General features: G+C 39.5%; 2 protein-coding genes across 2 annotated transcripts in view; both read right to left on the bottom strand.

Moving 5' to 3' along the window:
* The window catches only part of ppargc1a (peroxisome proliferator-activated receptor gamma, coactivator 1 alpha), a 422123-nt gene extending 419732 nt beyond the window's left edge, over positions 1-2391 (bottom strand). Inside the window, exon 1 of the mRNA XM_078936425.1 lies at positions 2106-2391. Coding sequence (XP_078792551.1) covers positions 2106-2186 — 81 coding nt within the window. The 5' untranslated portion in view covers positions 2187-2391. The remainder of the gene's footprint in view (positions 1-2105) is intronic.
* A 9308-nt stretch (positions 2392-11699) lies between these two features.
* dhx15 (DEAH (Asp-Glu-Ala-His) box helicase 15) overlaps positions 11700-24552 on the bottom strand; it is a 34656-nt gene continuing 21803 nt past the window's right edge. The window contains exons 9-14 of the mRNA XM_004079670.5: positions 24081-24189; positions 19013-19204; positions 15114-15236; positions 14834-15024; positions 14069-14238; positions 11700-13300 (exon numbers count right to left, since the gene is read on the bottom strand). Coding sequence (XP_004079718.1) covers positions 13183-13300; positions 14069-14238; positions 14834-15024; positions 15114-15236; positions 19013-19204; positions 24081-24189 — 903 coding nt within the window. The 3' untranslated portion in view covers positions 11700-13182. The remainder of the gene's footprint in view (positions 13301-14068; positions 14239-14833; positions 15025-15113; positions 15237-19012; positions 19205-24080; positions 24190-24552) is intronic.

The following is a 24552-nucleotide window of genomic DNA, read 5'->3' as shown; positions in this document are numbered from 1 at the left end:
ATCAAGAGGAGGCGTGATCCTGCAAAACTCTGCGTCTGTCGCCTTTAAAAAGTAGAGGCGCTCGACCCAGAGCGCAAAGCAAACCCACATATTTATGCGCACTCCTGAGGCGAGGCCCCGGCTCCCTCCGCTGTTTTCCAGTCACTGTGTCTTAGACTGAATAATGCAGGGCCCTCTACCCAGCGAACAGGCATGATTGGATAATCCAGCCACGAGGCCCTTCTGGGTCAACATTTCCCTTAACTTACTTACTAACTTATTTATTTATTTCGCTCCATCCGCTGGAGGACTTGGGCGGAGGATTTTGTGTGGCGCGCAACAGAGCAAGCAGAGCAGCTTGGAAATTAAGTTTTCTTTTCTATTCCACTTTTTATAAGTTGGATTTTTTAAACACAATGTGAAAAAAACTAAAATGAGTCCCAAAAAAATAATTAATTCATTAATTAAGTTGGTGTTTATGTTGTTTCTTCTTAGTAGTTTTTGGTATCTTTTACTTGATTTGGAGGACTGTACTAGATATATGTTAATCAGACTCAAATAGACTCTAAACAAAAGGCCTAAATCTCACTCTTAAACTGGAATACGGTCCCCTTTTCCCCCCTCTAATTGGTCAAATTCAAAAGAAATTAACTAAAATAATGTAACTTTGAAGTCATCAGTGCTCAAGTTGAACCCAAAATATGAATTAGATCTCCACAATTTAAGTAATTTGAGTGCTAAGTTGATAAAAAGTCAAAATTTGAACTGAAACTGCTGAGACTTAATTGTTATACATTAAAAAAAAAAAAACACTGCTCCCGATGAATAGGCAATTGTGAGTCACGCTTGGAGTTCCTTTTGTTTCCTGTTCCCAAATAACTGCTACATTATGACTCTTGGCGCTGCAAATCAGAAGCTCTGGCTTTAAGAGCCTAATCCTTCTTTAATTTGTGATTACTTGTAATTCAAATGGTAGCCCACTAAACCACAGGAGACTGATTGTTCCTCCTCTGCAACCTGGATGTCGATCAAAGAGCACTAAATATCACATATGCATATCCAGAGCTCCTATGTTGGCATTTATAAAAAATAATTATAATAATATTGAAACAAACTCCAAATGCTTTTGGCAGTATTCGTTGAGTGTGTGTTGCTACATAGCTGGGAGTCCTTAAAACATTTAGATAATTGTTTTAATGGTAGAATCCAGACGCACACACCACTCAAACAAATGAAAATGTTAAAAAAATTAAGAAAGATGTATTTTTCCTTTTTGAAAAGCAGAGGTATGCGGGAGGAATTGGGTAAATATGTTTTCAGGCTTTCTACTCCACCACCAAAGCGATCAGCATTGAAAATGTTTCCCTGAAACTTTTTTTAAAGCGTTCCAAGTGACCTTTCAATTACGATTATGCTGTTTTTAGCTAACCCCGCCCCACTTCCACTCTCTTATACATAACAAAGGAAAGCAGAGAGCTTGTGGCCTTCCCATCATATTTTCTACGTCACAAATATGCTTTTATTTCAATCCATTTGCTCCTGATCCACAGAGATTTCAATAAAGACATACTCATAAATGCCATTTGGAGTTCAATTTTCTTTAAATATGTCCTCCAGCATTTGTAAAATACCACAAAAACATGTAAAAAAAAAAACACAGTTTTCATTGGAGTGGGTCTTTAAAACTTACCTGGAAAACTTTAGAACTCAGGAAGCGATGCTGCCTTCTAATCATGTGGGGGAAAAGCACTTTCAAGTAATGATTTTCAAAATCAATAACAGGAAAGAAACGTTCAATGTTCTTCATTAACATCCAAAATTCAACGTTTGCTTTGCTTAGTTTGTAAAATTGTTTCAACTTTCTGAGCCCGGAGTTTAAAGCCAAGCTATGAAAAAGAGGGAAGGAAACTAGAAAGTATGTTTGTTTTTATTGAGGGTATTTGAACGCACCACAAACAACAATTAAATCAATGATGATGCACCTGTTCGTGCCAACTCTACCAACTTTTTTACACTCTTTTAGAAAAATAATGCTGATAGTAACCCGTTTCCTACTGATAGTTTCGTTGTTGTTTTGTTTATGTGTGCTTAAAAATATATATATATTTTTAAAAGTCGCGCCCTACCTGCTCGTAGCAAGTCTCCCAGGTGAGGTTGAGGAGGCGGGAGGAGAAGAGCTCATCTTCGGTCCGGCCGTATCCGTCCATGGGGGAGCCAGCCGCGTCTGGTCGGGGTGGAGTCGGGCTGTTGCGGATGAAAATGTCGCCGTGCAGCTTTGGCGAGTCTCTCCCGTTAAAGCGTCCCTTCGACGAACGTCTTCTCCCGCTCCTCCTGCCCCGCTCTCGTCTCCGTCCGACGCCGTGGCAGCAATCTAACGAACAGCGGTGCTGAGCAACCTCCTGGGTCACGTGACGCCCAAATTAAAAAAAGAGGAAGTGTTTTTGTTGAGGGGGGGGGGGGGTCTGAGCATGAATCTTTTTTTAATATACACATTATAATTTACTGACATATTTAAGCCTAATATATCAAAAGTAAATAACAAAAAAGCTTTAAAAATATTTTTACTAACTTATAAATCCATAGATATTAATACATCAGTGCTGTACAGCTGAGACAATATTGTTTTTAAAATTCCTGCAACTTTGTGAGAAAATGATGCCTCCACCATAGTCTCAAAAACATACCAAAATTCGCACACAGTTAGAACCTGTTAAAAATGACATCACACACACACAAAACAAAACAAAAATGTTATCACAGCGGGCTAAAATGTCAAAAACCTGCGTGGGACCAGAATCTCAAAAGTGGTTCAAAGAATGAGTTCAAAACCAAATCGCACATGTTGGGATATCCAAAGGAAGTTTTGAAACTATTTCCCACTGTCTATCCCTATCCGTTAGGGGGTGGGGGGGTGGTGTGTCGGTCTGGGGAGGGGGCTCTATTTTAATTTTTGTGGTCATTTTCATACTATTTATTTTGTTTTTTCTTAATGTAAAGCACTTTGTGTTTTTTTTTTGTTTTTTTTAGGAAAAGTGCTAAAGTTTGATTTGATTTGAATTAATTTCATTTGATTTGATTATGGGACCTATCCTCACATGGGTGTCGCTATCTGTAAAAGCTTCTCGATCGGTCCCGGCGAGTGTAAACGTTACCTCAGTTCTACTTTGTGCAAATATTGCTACAGTTTGGTACCGTAATTTCTGTTTGTTTTTTTGTACGTTTGTTGTTTCAAATTTTTAAACTTTGCATTTCATTGTTAAATAATTCAAATAAAACAAAAAGTGTCTATAAGTACACCGTCGTCAAACAAAACAGAAGAAGAAAACATTTGTAGTCCTCGTGTAGACCTTTGCAGGATGGTGCAATCCTGATCCTAAACACTTCTTTTTTTGTTTTATTTTTAGTTTAATCTTCTGTTAACAATAAAATAAACGTTTACATTAAAATAAACGTTTTCATCAGTCTCAGTATTTTAAGAGGTTATTGTTGTTATTAACGTCAGGACACACTCTGACCGTAAAATGCTTTAGCGGAAATAGACACATTACAGACGGAGAAGCCGTTACAAATTACGGTAGGTATCAATAATGGGAAAGAAACCATTTTGTTTGAGAGATCTTTCACGTGCCACCAGGTTAAGTCAACAACAAAACCAAAGTTTTATTGACCTTTGTCAAGGTCAATAAAAGGTAAGAGGCCACTTGAATTTATTAAAAACTTGTAGCTTCTAAAGCTCTTAGGCTGTGTCCGAGTTACCGCCCTAATCCCTAACGACTAAAAACCGATATAGTGCGGGATCAACTAGTGCCCTGGATTTGAAAAGCAATTCGGGCACCACGCTCAAGACTTTTTTCTTCTTTTTTAAACTGCTAATATGATGTCATGGATTTCACAAAGTATAAATCTTACTGATAGGAGCGTTTTGAGACAATCATTTATGAATCCACTGAGTTCTGAAGATGAAAACGTTGATTTCTTTTTAAAAATACATTTAAATACAATTTTTGCGCAAAAGTTGTTCAAACGCAATGCATCGTGGTCTATATTCGCCAATCTAGTGAGTATTGATGCACACTGTTTTTTCGCAGGGACAGGGAAATTTTTAAGGCACTCCGTTTTTAAATTGTAGATTCGGACAGCACTGCAAAATGGCGAATGCGCTATATAGTGCACTGTGTAGTGAGTATTGAAGGAATTTGGACATAGCCATTAAGATTTCAATCTATTTCCTTGTCAGGGCATCACCGCAAAGCTACTTGGGAAAAGTGTGTTCCCTGTTGCTCGCATACTTTTAAACAGGATTTTGTGAAAATTTGATCGATGAGTCGTTGGCTCAAGCTGACAAAAACAATATGATATATGTTATGAACATAGAAGGAATGTGGCTGTGATTAACAAAACAACACAGTTGCCAAGGAAATCCAAAACTTTACATTTGTTGATCCTTCTAAAAATGACATAGATCTGTTCGTCACCCCCACAGAAACAAAAACTCAAATGGTTGCTATGGAGATAAAGCTAACAGAAAAGCTGGCACTTTAAAAAAAAAAGTTTTTTTTTTTTCATGAACTTGTCACGTGCAGCTCTGACCAGGGTAGCAGGGGCAAATTAAGAGAGTGAAGGATGTGAGTCAGGTAGTGGGCCAAACAATGCCGCTTATGGCTGTTATTATTTGTTGTTTTTCTGGAAGATTAGAGTGTGAGCTGACAAACTCCATCAACTTTCAAGACCTCACAGATTGTTTCTCCAAATCTGTCAATCTGCAGGAGTTTCAAAAACTAACAGATGGCAGCACTTTCAGCTAGGAGGCTTCTTCTTTGAAGAACCAACACCAACAAATATATTCAATCTTTAAAGTTTACTTTTGAAATCAAACTCATTGCCACAGTTGGCCCTCAGTGACTCTGCATGCCTGTGGTTACACTGCTACTGGGTTTTGTCTATAGTCTCTGTCTGCTCTCTCTTTATGTCATTGTTGCCTCTCCTTTGAACAGATGTTCCTCTGTTTTTTCTCTTTTTCCTGTCCTCTCTGAGCCAAGCTGGTCATTTTATTATCCTTTCCATCTAGTTCGACTTTCTAATTGCATGCTTGAACTGACGAGGTTTTTATAAGCAATTATTAAAATACAATTAAAATGTAATGAACACTCAGCATCCGTAAATCAAAGAACAGAAGAGTTCTAGCTTTGTATTGCCAGCTGTTATCACTTTTTACTCCTCAGTAATAATAATAATAATAATAATAATAATGATAATAATACATTTTATTTATAAGGTGCCTTTCTAAGCACTCAAGGTGGCTGTACAACATATATACAATAAGCAGTTAAAACAACTAAACTACATACTCATTTAAATGAAAAATATAGAAAAACATGAAAAAGTTATTGTTACAGTGAATAGTTTTGATCTGAAATGGGGGAGTGTGTCAAGTGTTGCGGAGGTCCGGGGGGAGTGAGTTCCAAAGAACCGGATGCCCTGTTCCCCAATTTTTGCAATACACATCTTGAGATTGAATCAAATTTGCAGGAAAACAGTAAGTTGCACTCATTTTACACACTTTGTTTAATATTTTAGTAGCATATTTTTGTTTTTTGTTTTCTTCATCCGTGGTGGCATCTGGCTCAGAACTGTATGCCTGGATAGCACCAATATTGCTCGCCATTTTTGTTGCACTGCTAGTAGTGGCTTGGGGTTGTGAGGTGCTGTAAGCTAGTAGGAGAAAGTGTAAACAAAGGGGATGATGGGAAGCTTACTTTGCGGCAACAGTCCTTCCCACAACTCAGAGGCAAATTTGTAATGAACTCCTGACGCTCTGCAGAAACTATGTCTTAGAAAACAACAAAGGTTTTATTATTTTGGCTAAAAACGGCACACCATCATGAAAAGGCCACTGGAAAGGCTTTTAAAATGGATCAAAACATGACTTTAACTGACCCCTCATTCCACATGCTCTATTTAATTTTACTTCTACCTGTGTTTGGAAAAATATTTTAAAAATAGGTGTGTGGGTTGTCTGAAAGAACTTTTTAAATGCAGAAACACAGCTCTTTATAAATATTTATACTCAAGCTAATCATTCACAATTTACTGATTAAAAAACAGTATTTTGTTGTCTCGACCAAGAAGTATCAGTTACTAAGATCACTTAATTAGCTCTGATCTAATTTGTGTTAGATTTACAGATTCCTAGCTGAGATGCATCAACAACGATAAGTTAAAATGTGTATCTTTTTTTCTTCGTAACCCTTGTGCTATTCTAGGCACTTTAACGTTGGGAGTTGGGTCGTCTAGACCCACTAGACAGTGCTCTGAACCTTTTTTCTTCAATAATTTGTGATCTTCACTGGTGTCCATGGATTACATGAAATCTTTCCACCTTTATCCACCTTTGTCATGGTAGGGAGAACACCTCAATGTAAGGGTGGGGTCATCTAAGATAGAACAAGGGTTAAATCACTTAGCCTTGGAACATCACACTACCGACTACTTGCTGTATTTGCCGCGTGGTCAAGATCATGTGTGACACAGGGTGTCTTATTTTGAAAGGAATTCATGTGAACCTCAATAAGAAGTTAAAAACTATTTTCTATTAAAAAAAATATATATGAATATGTTTTATTGATATTAAAATAAAATAATTGTTAATTTATCATAATTCTTACAATAAACAAGAGTGATATTAGACTTTGTGGCTCCTACCGGTGAGAAATTGGTCTAAATAAGCGTTGAAGGTTGTAGACCCCTGCTCTATGGTCGACTTATACTCAAGTATACTTAATACAATAAACGTCAATTGTACTAGTTTTTGCTTCATGGGCACTTTAGGAGGCAGTTGAACTCAACTATATGGCTCTTAAATGTCCAAACACAAGTCTACCTGGTAAATAAGGGGGAAAAAGAAAAGCTTGGTAAAGTGAAAGTTTGAAATAAACTTATTCTGATGGAAAGAACAGTCTTTCCTCCAAACAAACCAATATCACTCCAAGTTGTGTGTAATCGATGTTCAACTGTGCTGAGCATGGAGAATCTTTCATTGTCTCCGCAACTTTCAAAGCATTTCCAGCCAACAGGCCTCATTTGGTTAGCTGTCTTTTAGCGCGCGATTTATCTGGAAATGAGGCTCACGCGGTTAGCTGGGCCTTTTCTGTGCATCCATCTGCCCTGCTGCTCTGCCTGTTTGATCAAATGTGTCTTGCCACGCATGATCTCCACCCGTGTGAAGGGCAGTCAGTCGATAGGCGTTGCTGCACGTTCCCCCTTTTTTTGTTCATGCAGAAAGACGGGAAGGGAACCCCGCTTATCTCTGGTACGTCCCGCCGGTAGTGTCAACACTGTAAATTATGATAAAATACACCTTGTTCCTGTGCGTTTGAGGACATTTTGGACTCTACTTTGACAGTTGCAGTGAATAATACACGTCACGGTTTAATAAAACAGATCAGGAAAGAAGGGAATGCTGTAAAATGGCACATTGTTTGAGAGATAGCAGCTTTGGAGGTTAAAAGAAAAAAAAAAAGAATGAGGCAAGCAGAATGAAGAGCGGTTTGTTCTTTTAGCCTTATCTGTCACCGTCGACAATAACTTGTCCTGGGCTGTAGATTAATTTAAAGATTATGGGGGCCCGTGTGTGTGTGCTGCAGAGCTCCCTCTTTTACCCCCACGTTTGTCTTTTGTGTGGATATTCATGTCACTTACGCCACTCTGCAGCAGTGGAGCTGTTCTTAAAAGCTACCAATCTGAGAGAACTGTTGGGAAATAAACTGGGTCAAGTAAGTGTTTGTCTCCAGCTGTCCCCACAGGTTGTTTCTTGCACAGGTGCCCACGAGCAGTAGCGTGATTCATTTCGACCTGGCAGCCCATTTTAAACATGCAGTCTACATGCCACATCTCCCCCTACATAACCAATCTATCAAGCCTAACCCGGCAGTGTGAGCATATACTCCCATATCAAAGAGAGGGCTGGAAAGCGACTGTCATAGATGTCATGATTGAATTGTTCCCTTACACTGTCACCAGAGGGGCCATTACTTCAAATTAGCATACAAATTCAAACCAGGACAGATGGATTTGTCACATTCCAGTCGCCATCTACGTGGAAGATTGGCTGTGCTTGCGCTGTGCGATGGAGATAAGACACCTGTCTTGGTTGCCGTTGGAGGCAAGGGGGTGAAGAGACGGACCGGGTGGGTGGAGGTTTTTTCCGGAAACGCTGAGGTGTTCTGCAATAAACGTCCCTACCCGCAGCCTCAAATGATGATGAGGCACCATCCAGGACTCTGTGGGTGGCAGAAGATTGAGCTGTAGTGAGCTGGTGATTCATACTGTTTGGAAACATGCTGAACAATAGCTGTTTCTTTTTGTTTTCAACTTTTGGTGAGTTACTGTCAAAAAAAAAAGAAGGCACGTGTCCCCCTGGGTGCCAAAAGAGGACACGTTTGGGATAAAAGAAAAGCTCAGCACTTCTGGCCCATTGCCTCAACTAACTTCTCAGCTGTCTTTTTTAGGCTTTATTTATTTATGTATTTATTTTTTATATTTTCAATAAGTCCTATGGCATTTTTTTCTCATGATGGAGGACATTATTTAGAAAACTAGGATTAAAAGTCAATTCAAATTGTGGTGAATCAGGAGCAGAGAGAAAAAAAAAGCTTAGTTTAAAGGTAAAATCTACAGCAGGCTAGTAAATCTACAGGCTAGCTCTCTGCTCTGCCCCAATCGTTACGACTAGATCCATGTACGTATGTTTTCCTCGTCTGAGTTGGCATCTGCTCCAAAACTGTACGGCTGGACTGCTCCAATAATCCTCACCATTTTTGTTGCACCAGTAATGTTAGGCTGGGGTTGTGGGAGGCTGTAAGCTAGCAGGAGAGAGTAAAAAAAAAAGGGATGATGGGAAAAGAACACAGGCTTACTCCATGCCAACAGTTCCGCCTGCGACTCAGAGGTGAATTTCTAATGAACTGCCACTCTATAGAAATTATGTTTTTATGTTGTGAAATTATATGATCAGAGTGGGCCTCGCTTCCACTGATTGGTACGGTTTGGTTTGGTTTGGTTTGGTTTAGAATGGTCTAGGCAATTCGGGTGAGCACTTCCACTCAAAGTTGGGCCGTCATGGCTCATGCGGGGTGAAGCCAACAACAACAACGATCTACTTTGTAGATACAAAGACTGTATTGTTGTTTGAGAGAAGGTTGTGGCGGCAGAAAGGAATACAGCCGCTTTCTTTTGTCGCAATGACCTTCAGCCAATCAACAGGTTTCAACATTAGCTCCGCCCTAACCGGTCCATTCCATTTTTTTTTATTAACTCTACAACCAACAGGAGCTCAAAAATCGTACAGTTCGGTCCAGCTTAATAGGTCCATTTTATAATCGAAACGCAAAAAATACCAGACCGGACCTTACCACTAAGTAGAAACGAGGCATTATGATCTACCCATCCAAATCCTGTTCTAATGAAGTAAGCTTTTTCAGTGTTAATGAGCAGTGACATGGATGCTTATGCAGGAACATGGATGCAGGAAGGAGGCGGCTGCTCACACCACAGACTAGGAAAATGCAACTTGGAGACATAATGATTTTCATTTGTAATTATGGCAGCGCAAATCAATGGGAAGTATAGAGCACGAGAAACTGTTCTCACCTCCGGATCGATCCCATATAATTTCCAGACCAGCTCCAACTAATGGCTTTTCTATTGGCCTTACTTCGGAGGAAAGACTAAACTCTTTGGCGCCATTCTGCGGTTCTGCTTGCGTTTCCCAAGCCAAAAAAGAGGACCACTTAAAAAACTTGTGTCCCTCCAAAAATATTGAACCGCACACGCTAATTTTCAGACTTAACGTATTATGCAATCTTGCCAGCTTCATTGTTAAAGTCCCAGTGCAAGTCTGGTATCTTTTGGCTGCCTAGGTCCAGGCACTACAGAGATTGGGGGAATTCTTACATGTGTGTCTTAACATAGTTCAGTATCTTCACTTATAACTAGTGTAGATTTGGGATGTACATTGGTCTGGATCAGAAGATTACCGGAGTGAATTGGGCACCGGAAGGAGTAAAACATCAAAAAGATTTGAAGAATTCAGCTTGTTTTGTATTTTTAGAGGCAAACACAAGACTATGATGGGGGGGGGGGGGGGGGGGGGGGGTCTGTGTAGGTACTTATTTATCCAGGTAGATTCCATCAAAATAGTCGGTAAAAATAAGTGAACCGACTTTTTTTTAAAGTGTGATGGGAAATGAATGGGAAAAAAACAAGTGGTTTTGTCAGAATGTAGAGTTGTGATGAACTGGTAGGGGTGATTGGCTACACATATTGATACATGGTTCACCATTGATATCCAATTGATTAAACTATTCATTCAATCATCTTTTTTTTTTTACGGTAGCGCAGTGGTTAGCGCTCTTGCCTCACAGCAAGAAGACCCCTGGTTCAAGTCCCGGCTGGGGGACCTGAAACAGAACATCAGTGGGGGACCTTTCTGTGTGGAGTTTGCATGTTCTCCCCGTGCATGCTTGGGTTTTCTCCGGGGACTCCGGCTTCTTCCCACTTTCCAAAAACATGCTTCATAGGTTAATTGGTCAAACTAAATTGTCCCTAGATGTGAATGGGTGTGTGATTGCGGACGCTCTACCCTGCGACAGACTGGCGACCTGTCCAGGGCAGTGGCGATTTCTTTAAGACTGCAAGGGAAGCTCGGCTTCCCCTATAATGTCACAAATTAATGGTCAAATATGTACTACAACTACAAACAGACAATTTTATGATGTAGGCCGAAAATGAGCTTCCCCTCTCTGACAGACCAGTAGCCGCCACTGGTCCAGGTTGTCCCCTGCCTTCGCTCACAAGTGGCGGGATAGGCTCCGGCAGCCCCGTGACCCCGAAAGGGAAAAATGGATTAGAAATGGAAAAAAGATAAAAAGATTCAACTACCGGTAACTTTTTGGTGATCCAGTCCAATTCTTTTAGCTAAAATGATGCAATCTAGATATTTCTTATTAAGTTGACATTTAAAATTATAAATGAAAATATAAACAACAAATTATTTTCTTACTGGCACTTTTAATCAACGAAAACAAAACTGAATTGATATCTCACAGGGAGAAATTCACTCATGGCAGCTCAAAGGAAAAAAAAAAAAGACAATTACAGCAAACAAACAAATATGCAGTGATGTGCAGTCAGGCGAGGCTGTTCCCTCACAGCATCAAGATTTCCCAGCATCCACACATCATCAGCCAAGAGGAGCTTACCTGCTTTAAACTGCTGACCTGCAGACTGCAGGGTTAAAGCTGTTTGTCAGAGATCATCCTGTTTTACCTCCAGTACTTCTGGGTAGACAGAGTCAGCAGTGATACAACTGAAGTTTGTGGATCCCTTTTATTCTGCCTTTTTTTTTTCTTTTTAGATCAATGAACTTTACCTTCCACATTAGTGAAGCTCTGACACAAAGCATTACAGCCAGAGCGGGCCTCGGCACAGCAGGAATTTCACACTGATCTGGTTGCGAAACGTTTGCAATTAACATTCCGCTCGTCTCCAACTGTTTCTGAAACTATCAATATCCCAGTAAGAAGCTTTAACTTCCCTGAAGAGTTAGGAGGAAAAGAAAGAAAGAGGTGGATTTGAAGCGCTCGGATGTGCTTACATCTTACAGTCGGATGAGAAGTTTATGGAAAGATTATTCCTTTATTTAAATGTGAGGCAGAAAGAGCTTCATTACCAAGTGGTTTTTATTAAGATGAACAAAAATGTGACACTTTCAGTATCAGAGAACAAATACAACATTACATTGTTGTTGTTTTTTTGCATCAAATAGTTCATATATTACATTTTTAAGCATTTTTTCCACAGATAAATACTAATTCTACCAAACAGAGGAATGAACTTGAATTCTAAACGACAAAATGATTATTGCTCCTGTCGCTCCATAGTTTACAACCTATTGTGGCTTTGAGAAAAAAAAATATCATTTTAACAATCCAGAAAAAATGTGCGACGGAGTATTAAAGCCACCAGGCAAGAATACAAAGAAAATAGACGAAAATAAAGTTGCACAACTATGACAAAAAAAAGTCAAAAATTTACAAGATTAAAGGTGTAAAATTATAGGAAAAGTCGACACGCTACGAGGTTTAACTGGTTAAATTATGAGATTTCTTTATTTTATTTTACGAGCTTAAAGTCGTACAATTATGTGACAAAATTTGTCATTTTATGAAACTAGAATTGTAAAATCATGAGCGAAAGAGAAAATATTGTATGATAAAATTATAATTTTATACGTTTGAAGAAAAACATGTATGTACAATAATTAAAGTCCTAAAATCTATTTTGTTTTTGCCTGTAAAATAAAAATAAAAATTGTAAAAAAAAAAAAAATGTAAATAATAATTTTACAAGGAATGAGCCATGTTTTTTCGGGGAAAAAAAAAAAAAAAAAAGAGTTGGTTGTTGGAGCTTTTATGGCGACATAAGCTTTTACTGTTTGGCTGAAATCTGTGTTTTTTTGTAAACAACAACCTTCTGCCTCGTAAAATCTCAGGTTTTCTTTTACTTCTGAAATAACTATGGTAAAATTTTGACTTCTTCCTCACAACTTTACAACTCTTACTTTTCTCACTAATTTTTTGTCATAATTTTACCACTTCCCTACATAATTGTTGTCTTTTTCCCCCCAATACTTTTACAACTTTTCTTGTAAAATAAAGACATTTTATTGAGATCATTTTATGACTTTATTCCCCTAAAATTATGGCTTTTTTCCTCATAATTTTACGACTTTATTCCTGTACATTTTTAAATTTTTTTCTTGTACTTTAATGACTATCCTCTTAAAAAAAAAAAAAAAAAAATCACAATTTATTTTCTATATATATTTTATATAAGGCTATTCCCTGAAATTTTTGACTTTTTCCTTCTCCTTACTTATCGTAAATTTCTCATTTTTTTCACTATCGACTCTTTTCCTCATAATTTTACAGTTTTATTCTTGTAAATGTTTGACTTTTAAGTTTTATAGACCTTATCCTTATATATTCATTTTTTTTTCTTTCATGGTGCCCGTAATACTCCGTCGCGAAAATGCATCTGATGAGGAGGAAAAAATAGAAAAAGTCAAACCAAGCTGCTGTGGTGGAGAACTCGGAACAATCGATCAGAAACTGAAGACGGTGCTGCAGGAGGATCAGACCCAATTTAATACTGAGTGTATTCCTTAGACGAGAGCTTCGCAAAAATGCGCTCCAGCTGCCGCCTGGCCTCACACTGGGGGAAGTTGCCCAAGTCGTAGTACTGAGGCGCAATTCTCATCAGCCTGTGAAAGGAAGCAGGTAAACATGAGCCACAGAAAGTGTCTTCGTGTTTACTTAAGGGAGGACGGCCGTTTCTATCCATATTCACAGGGCGACGACCGCAGCACACAAAGCAAATTTAATACATTATAGCGCAAGCTCACAGAGGGGAAAAGAAAGAGGAATCGCAGTCGTTCTGCTGACTGTATGAGACCAACCTAAACCCTCTACTCAGCCTGGAGTCTATTTTTGATTAATATTGTTGGGAATTGTCTTCCTTAGTTACTTTCTAACATGAAAACATTTAACCTGCTTCGCACACTCGGTCAGGTACAGTATTTCTGCTGGATATAAAACATTTTGAAGACTTTAAAATGTCTATGGCTTAATAAAAGTAAAAGCACACAATATTTTTACCAAATTGCGTTGAAAAGCTTTAATTTAATCCAAAAGTTCTAAAAAGGTGCAGAGAAATTTCTAAAACAAATACAGTGGAGGAAATAAGTATTTGCTCATTCTGTAAGCTTGCCTACCAAAAATAAAAACTGGGCTGTTATCTTACCAGAAGCAGAACTCGTAATAGTCAATAATACTTATTTTGCATTTAAATTTATAGAAATTCTTATAGAGATAAGATTTCTTGATTTTCTATCTCTCACTGTTCAAATGAACTTACCATAAGGACGACAGACTGTCAAGTTCTTTTTAATTCGGTCAAACCTACATAAATCAGCACAGCTACATTTCATTTTTCGTGGTTAGCGTGCAGAAAAAGTTCATCCAAAACGCACCACTCTGGTTTGACGTCGGTGCACGTGCGGATGTAATTCTTGGTGGTGAGCACAAACTCGTTGTACAGCACCCACTCGGGCTTGTGGTCCAGCACGGTGGAAGGGTGCAGCTGCACCACCTGGTTGTCCTTCACGGTCAGGTAATGGCCCGTGCGCTCCAGATGAGCAACCTGCTTTCAGAACGCGGAGACAAAAAGTGGAAAAACCCAACTCAACGCCAGCTTGAAAACGAGATCCAAAAGCTTTTGGGCGTTTATTAAAATTCAAATACAAATATATTGCTAGAGACAAATTTCCAATCAGTTGGTGAGGAGTGATTTTTTTTTTGGTTCCTTCTCCTTTTGGTCGAGCTGCCGAGGCGGTCGCCATGAAACGAGGCAATCAGTCTCAATGAAGCCCTTCCCAAACAAAGACATGATCGCAAACGCTCTCGACGCTTGAACACGAGCTGCAAATTTGTCTCCAACATAAAGGTTAATGTTGACAAATATTTAAATATTAACACCATTATTCAACTTGTCAGGCTGCGTGTTTCAGGTGGCCCCGAAAATGGCTTCTTGCACAGAGACCATTTCTTTTCCTCAGGGAGACACAAATTAATTCCTTTTTTTTTTTGCGTTTTAAAAGCAAAGCGCCCCACCAGATGTGTGTGTGAACAGTTTTTCGCCAGCTTCCCTTAAAAGTCAGCATAAATATGTTTTTGCTTAAGTGGGTTGAAACAGCGAGAAAAAAAAAATCAATAAAGAGGAAACAGAGCAAACAGACCTGCATGAAAAAGCCAGTGACCAGCGCTCGGCGGATGTTGATGTAATAGTCTCTGCTGCTGAACTCGGTGCTTCTTCGCGGCAGGTTGAAGCGCTCCATGATCCTGGACAGCTGCTGGCGCACGTTGTCGGCAGACATCAGCGAGCGGTAGTTCACAAAGTTATCGTAGCACCACTGAGTGGATTCATGATCTGTGTGGGAGACGCACCATTTCAAAAAAACAAATTATGATGATAAAAGAAGAAAACGCTGCCGCTGGGGCGTTTTTGCAGCCACTCACTTTGTTTAAAGGCGTGATAGACGTTAAGCAGCGTCAGGTGGTCTCCATCGATGTGGGCGAAGCGCAGCTTGGACTCGTCTGCCACCTTCTTGGCCTCCGTGGGTCGTACGAAGCACTGTGGGACTAAACAAGGTTGGTATGGGCCCCAACACAGCCGCCCACAGGGATGAGTTAAACAAATCCCAAAGGGAATAACAAGGCCTCAGCTCAAGAGAGGCTCAGTGAAGTTCACAGGGCAAACTGCGCTGCCGTGTGTGTACACGGAACGCAAGAGGGGTCAAGGGTGAAGGGTAAGGGATGCGCTTCTCCTCAACAAGACTCGATCCACTAACGCTCGACCTGATCCACCAGAGCAAAGTTCACCTGCTATCACTTTATGGCTTTATCGTATGCACCCGTGGAAGGTTGATGGAAGGTCATTAGGAGGAGCGGCTGTGCCAGGCCCCTTAGTGAGTGCGCAGATTTAGTTGGGGTTGAAAAAATATACTAATAAACGTATGACGTGTCTCACCTACTTCACCCCTTAAAGGCTGATTTCTAGCCGTCTGTCTGTGGTAGGTCTCCATTGCGTTTCCAGAATTTATTTTATTAATCAGAATGTTTACATCGCCTCCGTCATGTCTGCATCCGTCCCTCTCCAATGCAACACAAGCTTTAAGCAGAAGTTCTATTTCCAGCCTGTTAACGCGTCAACGTTGCTGCAAAAACGGTAAAAAGGTCTGGGTTTCAAAATAAAAGACTTCTGTTGTACTATCAAAATAAAACTTTATAAAATGCTGCTTTATATTTACGGTAACATACCAACGCGACAACACCGTGGATTACACCAGTGTCCATTTTTGCCAGGGTCAACAAAAGTATAGTTTTGGAGGGACAAAAATATAACATCATTTATGAACCAAAACGTCTATTTTACAAGGACCCAGTGAGGAAGGAGAGGACATGCGGTTCACGAGCAAAGAAAACACGATCAACTACTCGATACAGAGGCGGCAGGAGAAGCTACTGGGGGGAGACAAGCCGGAGACGCAACGGAGACAGTGTAAACTGACTGACTGTCATGAGATGGACTTCCCATGCAACGTAAGGGAGACGATCAGATCTAAGTGTTTAATAGGACCTGCAACATGCCAGTAGAAAAATAAAAGCGCATGAAAATTTTTTGCTGAGCGGTCTACGGTCTCGAAACTTCATGCTAGTGTGCCCTTTTTCCACCCCGCAGACAGGCAGCCTTAGCCTCCTCCCCTCTGACACTTGCTCCGAGCTGCTTAACATCAGGCATGCCTGATTGTGCCTTTAATGGATGAAAGCTGTGTTTATTGAGCCTCATGGTTGGTTGCTGTGACAGCAGCATTCTTGGGTGGACTTCCACTGCTTACTTTAATAAACTCAGCAAAAACCTTCCATCCTGAAACACCTGCTTTTAGTGCGCGCCACGTCCAAGCAGCTAGTTAAATCCATTTCCCTGCTCTGAAAGGGCCTCGCGCTCCCTTCAAAGGCGTCAGGATTCATCTCAATGAGCAGCATTCTGCTTTGGCAAGCCCAAAGTTCAATTACTGCTGTAGCACGCCGCTGCTGCTCCAGCTACACCTATACATTTTGTACAGACGTGTATTTTTTTTTTTCCCTTGCAAACAGCTGACACCACTGACTTCATACTTCACTGGACTTGTAGTCAAGTTCAATAGCCCCACCTTATATGTAGTAAAATGTTCGTACCGAACCTAGACTTTTTGTTTGTAATTTTAACCTATTACGAAAAAGTTTTTGACGTTTTCGGTAGGTTTAACTTAAAACGCCAATAAATGGTGCAAAGCCAAAAACCAAAAATCAGGTGGAGACGCTGTATGACGTATTCCTTTAAGAACTGTCATTTGAAATGTGCAAAGGTCAAATAAAAACAGGTTGTCGTTTCTTGACTCGTTTTGCCAACGCATGAGGAAAAATAGGCTGGTATCTATCGAAGCATGGACGGGGTTTTATATTTTAAATCAAGGTTTCCCTCTTTTTGGCTAGCTTCCTGTGCAGACAGGATAAGCAGGTTTGTTGAGCCATAAAAAGACGTCCAAAGAAAACAGTTTTTAAACTGGATTGGATGCAGATGTTCATTTACCGTAAATGAAGCCGCACCCACTCATTTTCACGTGTTGAGCTACCTTCATACATACATAAGCCGCATCAGTGAACAAGCCGCATATAATCAGCAATGCGGCCAGCCTGTCACAGCATGTCCAGACTCCCAGACTAAATACTGCTTTTAACCCCACTGTGGGAGGAGTCAGCATAGCGTCAGCACACATACTTGAAGATACCCACATCTGACAAACAGCATGCACCTCACTCCTGTTCACAAGTTCCTCAGTTATGTTTTTTTTTTAGTGTGTGTGTTTAGTTTTTTTTAACTTATTGACAATTGAGGTATCATACATAAAATTACAAACAGTTACCATATAATCAACATTACATCCCTCAGTTATGTTGAGGAAATTTACATCCGCGATTCCCCATTTCCCATGAGTCTTAGGGGCTTAAGGCGGGGCTATTCCCTGGGTCACCACACTGTTGTCAGTGTTTATAGAATGAGCAAGGAGCAGCGGTGGTGGGAGGGGCAAACGGGAGAGCAGCTCTCCTTGCGCTTGTGTCGCGGCAGCATTGTGGTGGTAACGGGGCTGGTTAAAAAAAACACACCAGTAAAATAATTTACGGTATTCACCAATTTGATTGATTTGTCCCCCTTAACAGAATTCAGACATTCATTTTAGCCTCATCCTGTTTTGATAGAATATTTTAATACTTTCATTCCAACTTTCTTCTCCATTTTTCATCCAGCAGAAAACAGAAGCAAACAAAAGGGCCTCTAGAGCAGTGTTTTTCAACCTTTTGTGAGCCACGGCACACTTCAACCTCGACAAAAATCCCGCGGCACACCGGCATTAAAAAAAAAAAAAAAAAAAAGGAGAAACTCGGTCTGGATTGATCCACAGTCCCTTCATGATCTCACATGCATTTTTGTGATAACTGTGGCAGAAAAAGCTGGAAGCTGCAGCTGTTTTTTTAAAGATGTGATAAAAGTTAAGTTAAAAGATTTAAAAACCGTTTGATTTGTGGTCGTTGTGGTTTCACGACGTTAAGAGGAGATAGTCGTGCACCCAGACGCTCACACTGTCACTTTAATAACCAAATGCATCATGGGAGATGTAGTTCAACAATCCGCCGAACGCAGACAGACTAGCGTCTCTGATCTTCATGGTTTTGTTCACTTGTTCCACGGTCCGACACCGGATTCTGTGGAAAGCTGCACCGCTAAAGACGAGCTTTAACTGGTATTTTTGTTAGAACTGAGCGAATTTTCAGCAGAATTCAGAACAAGGAAGTGAAGACTTTAACCACTTCTGATTGGTCAGACTGATGACATTTGATTAAGATCCCAAGAATGATTGGTGGAGACAGTTAAAGGGGCGGAACATTTCCTAACAGCTAAAGCTGCGGCTAAATCGCGGTATCGTCATCCTTATCAAAATGTATTGAATAGAATCAAATAAACACAAAGAAAAAAGTATTTTATGATCTTTCGTATTCCCAATTTCTTAGTGTTTTATCAGGGCCTGTTGGGATAAACAAAGAACTGAAATCCTGGAGATGGGAAATGTTTTTAGATCAGTTAATGAGGGCAATTTCCCACGGCACACTTGACCATCTCCCACGGCACACTAGTGTGCCGCGGCACACTGGTTGAAAAACACTGCTCTAGAGAACCCTTCAGCCTACCATGAGGATTGTTTGGAAAAAAAGTCTAACACAAAAGATGCCAAAGGGCCCATCCCGTACTAAAGGCAGCTTGAAATCATCCTGAAAATATAAACATTCTTTTATTTTCAATTAGGAGCCTTAAGCATTACCTGACAACATGGCAGTGATGGTGAGAATCTCATTGGAACAGTTGTATTCACAGCTGGCGATGACCATCTTGGCGAGCTGGGGGTCCAGGGGGAACTCTGCCATCATGGCGCCTAGCTCAGTAAGGTCACCGTCATCGTTGAGGGCCGCCAGGAAGTTCAGCAACTCCAGGGCTCGCATCAGGGTCTCTGGGGCTGAGGAAGACAGATGGAGGGGAGAGGGCTTTAGAAATATTCTGAAACCATAATCAAAAAAGTAATGCTTATAGAATGTTTATAATATAATAAATACCATTAAAAATGCTCTTTAAAAGACAGGACACGAAGCTCTTAAAGGAAAGCAAATGTCTGCCTTGATCATCAATACTAAATTCGGAGATTTAGTCAAATTAAGTATTTTAAAATTCATGTATGAAGTGAATCATTACCACATAATATGCACAATAAATTTGAGAGTAACAATAGAGAAAAATAGAGAGTACTTATAATTCAAAAAGATACGCTACTTTCAAAAAAAACTCAATTTAAAACTAAAATTAAAGAAAGGCGTGTTTCAATAAAGGCCATCAGGTTAGGCAATGACCTTTAACCACAAATCAAAGAGGCTAAATTAATATTTTATTTATATATTTTGAGTTTAAACTAAGGAATCCACATTTATTTATGTAAGATATCTGCTGCATTTCTGTGTTTACCGTTTTAAAACAGGGGAAAAGGTGTACTGATGGCATTTTCAAGTGCCGTAAGTAAAAGGTAAAAAAACAACCAAAAAAAAGAAGTTTTCTTCTGTTTCTCTTTCATTGTCATAATTAAAAAACTTGTGTTGTTTTGTTTTTGTAATTATTCAGAGGAAATGAAATAAATAAAGAGCGCTGTGAATCAAATCAAATGCCGAATGTAATTAGATCGAGTACAAATTACAATCCCACACAGAACTAGTCCTAAATATCTAACTAAAACAAAAAACATTTCAACATTTTAAGACCAAAGGCTTCCCATCGTTTGGTTTAAATCGTGTGCAACCACACTCTATTACCGCCTGATAGCTTAACGAGTAGTTGCATGTTAACTGCAAAATTAGTTTCAAGTGTCGCCTGCGATACACTTTGATTTTTTATTTCCTCTCAAGTGATCCCCCCCCCAAAAAAACTCATTTACAAACGATCTTTTTCTTTCTCATGATAAACAAATATTGATGTGGAGCATCAAAACTCATTTCTACATTTGTTTCCTCTCCACTCTAAGTGAAGGCTGGTTGTGTTACTTTGTCGCAGTGGTGGGTTGTGTGGAGCAGAGTTAAAGGTGAAAAAATAACTGACCTTCAGCTACAGCTTGTATGGTGAACCAATGCCGAAATGTAATCTAAACACAATAGAACTTTATGAACTGACAAAACCCAACTCGCAAGAATCCCATATATTAACCTGCTACTGACTCAATGAGGCAAAAGGGTAAAAGTTCATTAAACAACAATTGTTTTAAAAGCCACTTTCTTGGAAAACGTCACATGGAAAAGGAATTGACCAAAAGCGTTGATAAATTAAATCACTTTTTCTTTCTTCTTTTGGACGTTATGTTTAGGTATTTGGGTTTATTCATTTTTGGAGACGATTTAATTCATTTTTAAAGATCAACCCCTATAAAATGTGTTTTTATACAGCAGCAGTCCCACCCACAAATCAGAGGTGGATTTTTAAAGATGACTGGGGAGATATCTTAAAGAAAAGTAAGCGATCCAACTGATTTGATAAAACCTGTTTAATAACCATCTTTAAGTCGACCTAATTTCCTCCACCTACCGTAATTAGCTCCATCGTTGATTCATAATCTTTTATATACTGTAGTCTATCAAATACTGAAAAAATACTTCTTTTTTTTACTTTTCCCAATTAGACTTTCCAGACAAGGCAAATGTGACGTCTACCCTTTGCATTTTGTGAGAATTTGGGGGGCTAGTATTGGAGGTCAGTCACGTCTCGCTAGAGGAATATAAAGGGAAGGCAATTGCTAAGGTGATAGTGCTGCTATTGATGTAACCAATTTCATTCTCAAAATGGCATTTGCCACAGTGGACGGGGAGAGATGGGTTTAATCTCAGAGGTGAGATGAAAACTATATTATGGTGAGAAAAAAAAAAGGGGGGGAAACGGGGGTGGAAGGGGAGGGCTTGGGAATAGGAAAAAGAAGAAGTGGTGGTGGTCCTCTCCAGAAGATATTAGAGCTCAGAGTCTTTTGGAAAACGCCACAACCTCGCACCTCTATTACGTGTAAACTGTTTCCGATACGGAGCAGTTCCGGTGCAGCTCAGAAACTCGGACAGACACGGCATGAACCGGCCGATCAGTACAAATCACCAACTCCATTCTAACAATACAAAACGCAATTTCAAAGTCACAACACAACCTAAAAATATTTACCGTCTGCAAAAAATGCTTCGTTGATTTAGCTCAACTGAAGATCAACGGCAAAATTGTAATATCTTACAACAGCTGCAGGACCAGAATAACAAACAACAACAGAAACCTTGTTGTTGCATGTTTCCACATTTAGGAGAGAAGTGTGTAAAATAGAAACAAGTGTTTGTTGTTGTCTTTAATGAAATCCGTTTAGGAAAAGCAGGGATACTTGCACACTAAAAAGAGTATTTGGGCTGTATTTGGAAAGATGAACTTTTTACTTGGTTCTAACTTAATTATTTAGTTTGGTGAAAATAAATCATTTTTTTTTAGTTCATTCAACTTAAGAATAACACGTAGTTGTCTGACAGTTATTTTACTTTCAATAAACTTAATTCAATTAAGTTGGTGTAACTTTGGTGTGAAGCTGTCACTTGATGAATCCTGATCGATCCGTTACTGTGATCTGTTATTTGTTTGCTTTTTAATTATCCTCAACCTTTCTTTTCAGTAAAGTTTGAGTGCTTCTTTCTTCATTATCATATTAGTTTGACAGTTTAAAATGATAAAGAAACCATTGTTTTTTGTTGAGTAGCTGGAACTTCTTTGGATTGTTTTTCTTCTGCTAATCCGATGGTCTCTTTCGCTAAAGTCCATGAAGATCTATTGCTAGCTACGTTTTGGGACATATGGGACACTGATAAAACACCAACAGTCCTTGAGTTGCGTTACTGCATGAGATGATATTCTTAAATCTGCTTTTTGAGAAGTATTTGTTAAAAATCAAAAACTACCTTAAGCATAAGTGAAACTTTTAGATATAAATTCAAGTAATTAGAAGAGTTGTGTCTTTTATCTATGGCCATTTTACAAACTTTGAATTATGGCAGCCCACAAACTAGCAAGTCATTCAGAAAGAGTTCTCCAAAACCCTGTGAAACTTTGAAGGACTGCTTCTGGTCCACTCAGTGGAGTAAGCTCTTGATTCAAGCGGATGAGACAATAACTCCCATGTAAATGTGGTGCTCTCCATTGAAACCGTTCATGATTTTCCTAAGAATAAGCTGTGAATCAGTATCCTGTCAGTGTAAATAAATGACACTACATCTTTTTGGAGCTATATTTATAAATCTCTTTCTCAATGTGAAATAAAAGAATTTTAAGCTCGCCAACACTTATTTCAAGAATCTAAGAGGGAAGAATAACAGAGACATTTGATGGAGCTTTAAAGCAATTAGAGGTATTACATGAAGTGGCACCCTCAAAGCTAGCCTACGGCAGTGATGTCAGCAAAATGTGGCTGTCTTTTCTTTTCGGAGAGTATACTGTTTTACTCCAAAAATGTTCAAAAAAAGATAAAATTTTCACTTGCTTACTAATGACTTTTTTTAAGGTGAGTAGGATGGGGGGAAGGGAAGAGGCTGCTGCTGTGACATCATCGCTCTCTGAGAGGAAGAGTACGCGTACCGGCTCCTTATTGACCACACACAAATGCTGCTTGCACAGGGTGTACTGTGCACGTGATATGCATGTGCCTGCAGGATGCCCTCAGAACCTACACTCTTGTCTTATTTCCTAAAAATTCTAACAGTCAGGAGCGCACTCATCACTTGAACAAACTTCCTTGCGCAGTCCGCAGGATGTGGCGGGGGGAAATTTGGAAAAAAGAAAAATCTGTACGACATGCTTGTGCCGTCACACAGATTGTGCATGAACATTTTTGGCTCTAGCTCACCAAGCAGGCTACCACTTTGATGTTTTGTGTCGGCTACATGCGTGCTCCGGACAGGTTTGCCCATTTTTCACTTGCAGACAGCCTATATTCACCAGTAAGAGCAGTTGCGACTTAGTCTTCAGGAGAAGAGAACCGAGTCATGTAGTTACACAGATAGGTGACTGCTATACAGATGTGATTGATACACTGTAGTTAACAGGTTTGACTCAACCCTCAGTAAACCGATCCTGCAGTGCAGGTGTGCTGATTCACCTTTGCTTCTAAAAGTCTTTGATCTGCTCCACCCAATAGTACACTGATCCTGCAGATCCTGGTCCACCAAATGACTCCCCTACCTCTGCTACTGTCATGTATAGCTCCACAGTCTGCTGGCTTTTCCTCCCGTTTTATTTTTTTCACCTGTATTTTGTTATATGCCGGTGATATTTTTGAACTTCTTGAGTGCGTTTAACTTAATAAAGGTCACGACTAACTAAAAAAATAAAAATGTGCGTAGATTTGTGTTTTTGGATCTATAACCGACTTAGTGACAGACACTAGTGAGCAACATTGGAGTCCCACAGAGGACACCATTGTCACCATTTCTGCAGTTTTCATGTCATTCTGCATAGTGCGGCATGCAGATAAATAGTGTAAGGAGTGGAGTAGAAGAGAGTGTGTAAAGGGTGAAGGAAAAACAAGGATGTCACAGGGAAGCAACAGTCTAATCCTAAACACATTTAAGCAGAAAGAAACAAGCACATCTGCCTGCCTCAATACAGAGATGATGGAAGTCCCTGCTGATGTAAATCTGTTCAACAACCTTTTAACTATTTTTAAGAGTTTCTTTATATGTTGTTTTGTACGATTCAGACACACGAACTTCTACTTATTGGGATTGATAAAATGCCTTTGTGTCCGACTGTCACAAATCCAACTATACGTTCAAGACAAGACTTACCTGGAGGGTCCATGAAGTCGAAATGCACCAGGTCATCAATACCCAGTTTTTTCAACTGCAGCACCACAGTACCGAGATTAGACCTCAGGATCTCTGGATAGGTATTGTCCTGTGCCATTAAAAAGGTAGAAATGACAGAAAAGTGAACATTTATTTCTACAAAATTCCTGTTGTCCGCTTATGCATCAGTGATATATCAGCTTGAACAGAAACAGGGAGGCTGGTAAATTTAAAGAACTATTCAACTTGTTTAAAAAGATTTCTATGCAATCAAAAGGAAAAAATAAACTGTCGAGATGAAGACCTATCCCCCAAACAAACGTCATTATTTTGTCCAAAAGTGACTATCACGGATTTAGTTTAGGTAGAAGTTTGGAAAAGCTTCAGTTTGGCAGAACCATTGTTCTTTCAGGAAATATTGCACGACAGAAAAATCTTCCAGCTTCACAGCTGCTCTTAAGCTAAAAGCCTG

This window comes from Oryzias latipes, chromosome 18 (genome assembly GCF_053564925.1).
Source record: "Oryzias latipes strain Hd-rR chromosome 18, Olatipes_Hd-rR_3.1".
Classification (NCBI taxonomy): domain Eukaryota; kingdom Metazoa; phylum Chordata; class Actinopteri; order Beloniformes; family Adrianichthyidae; genus Oryzias; species Oryzias latipes.
Note: the sequence above shows the minus strand (reverse complement) of the source record. Positions and strands in the feature narration are given on the sequence as shown.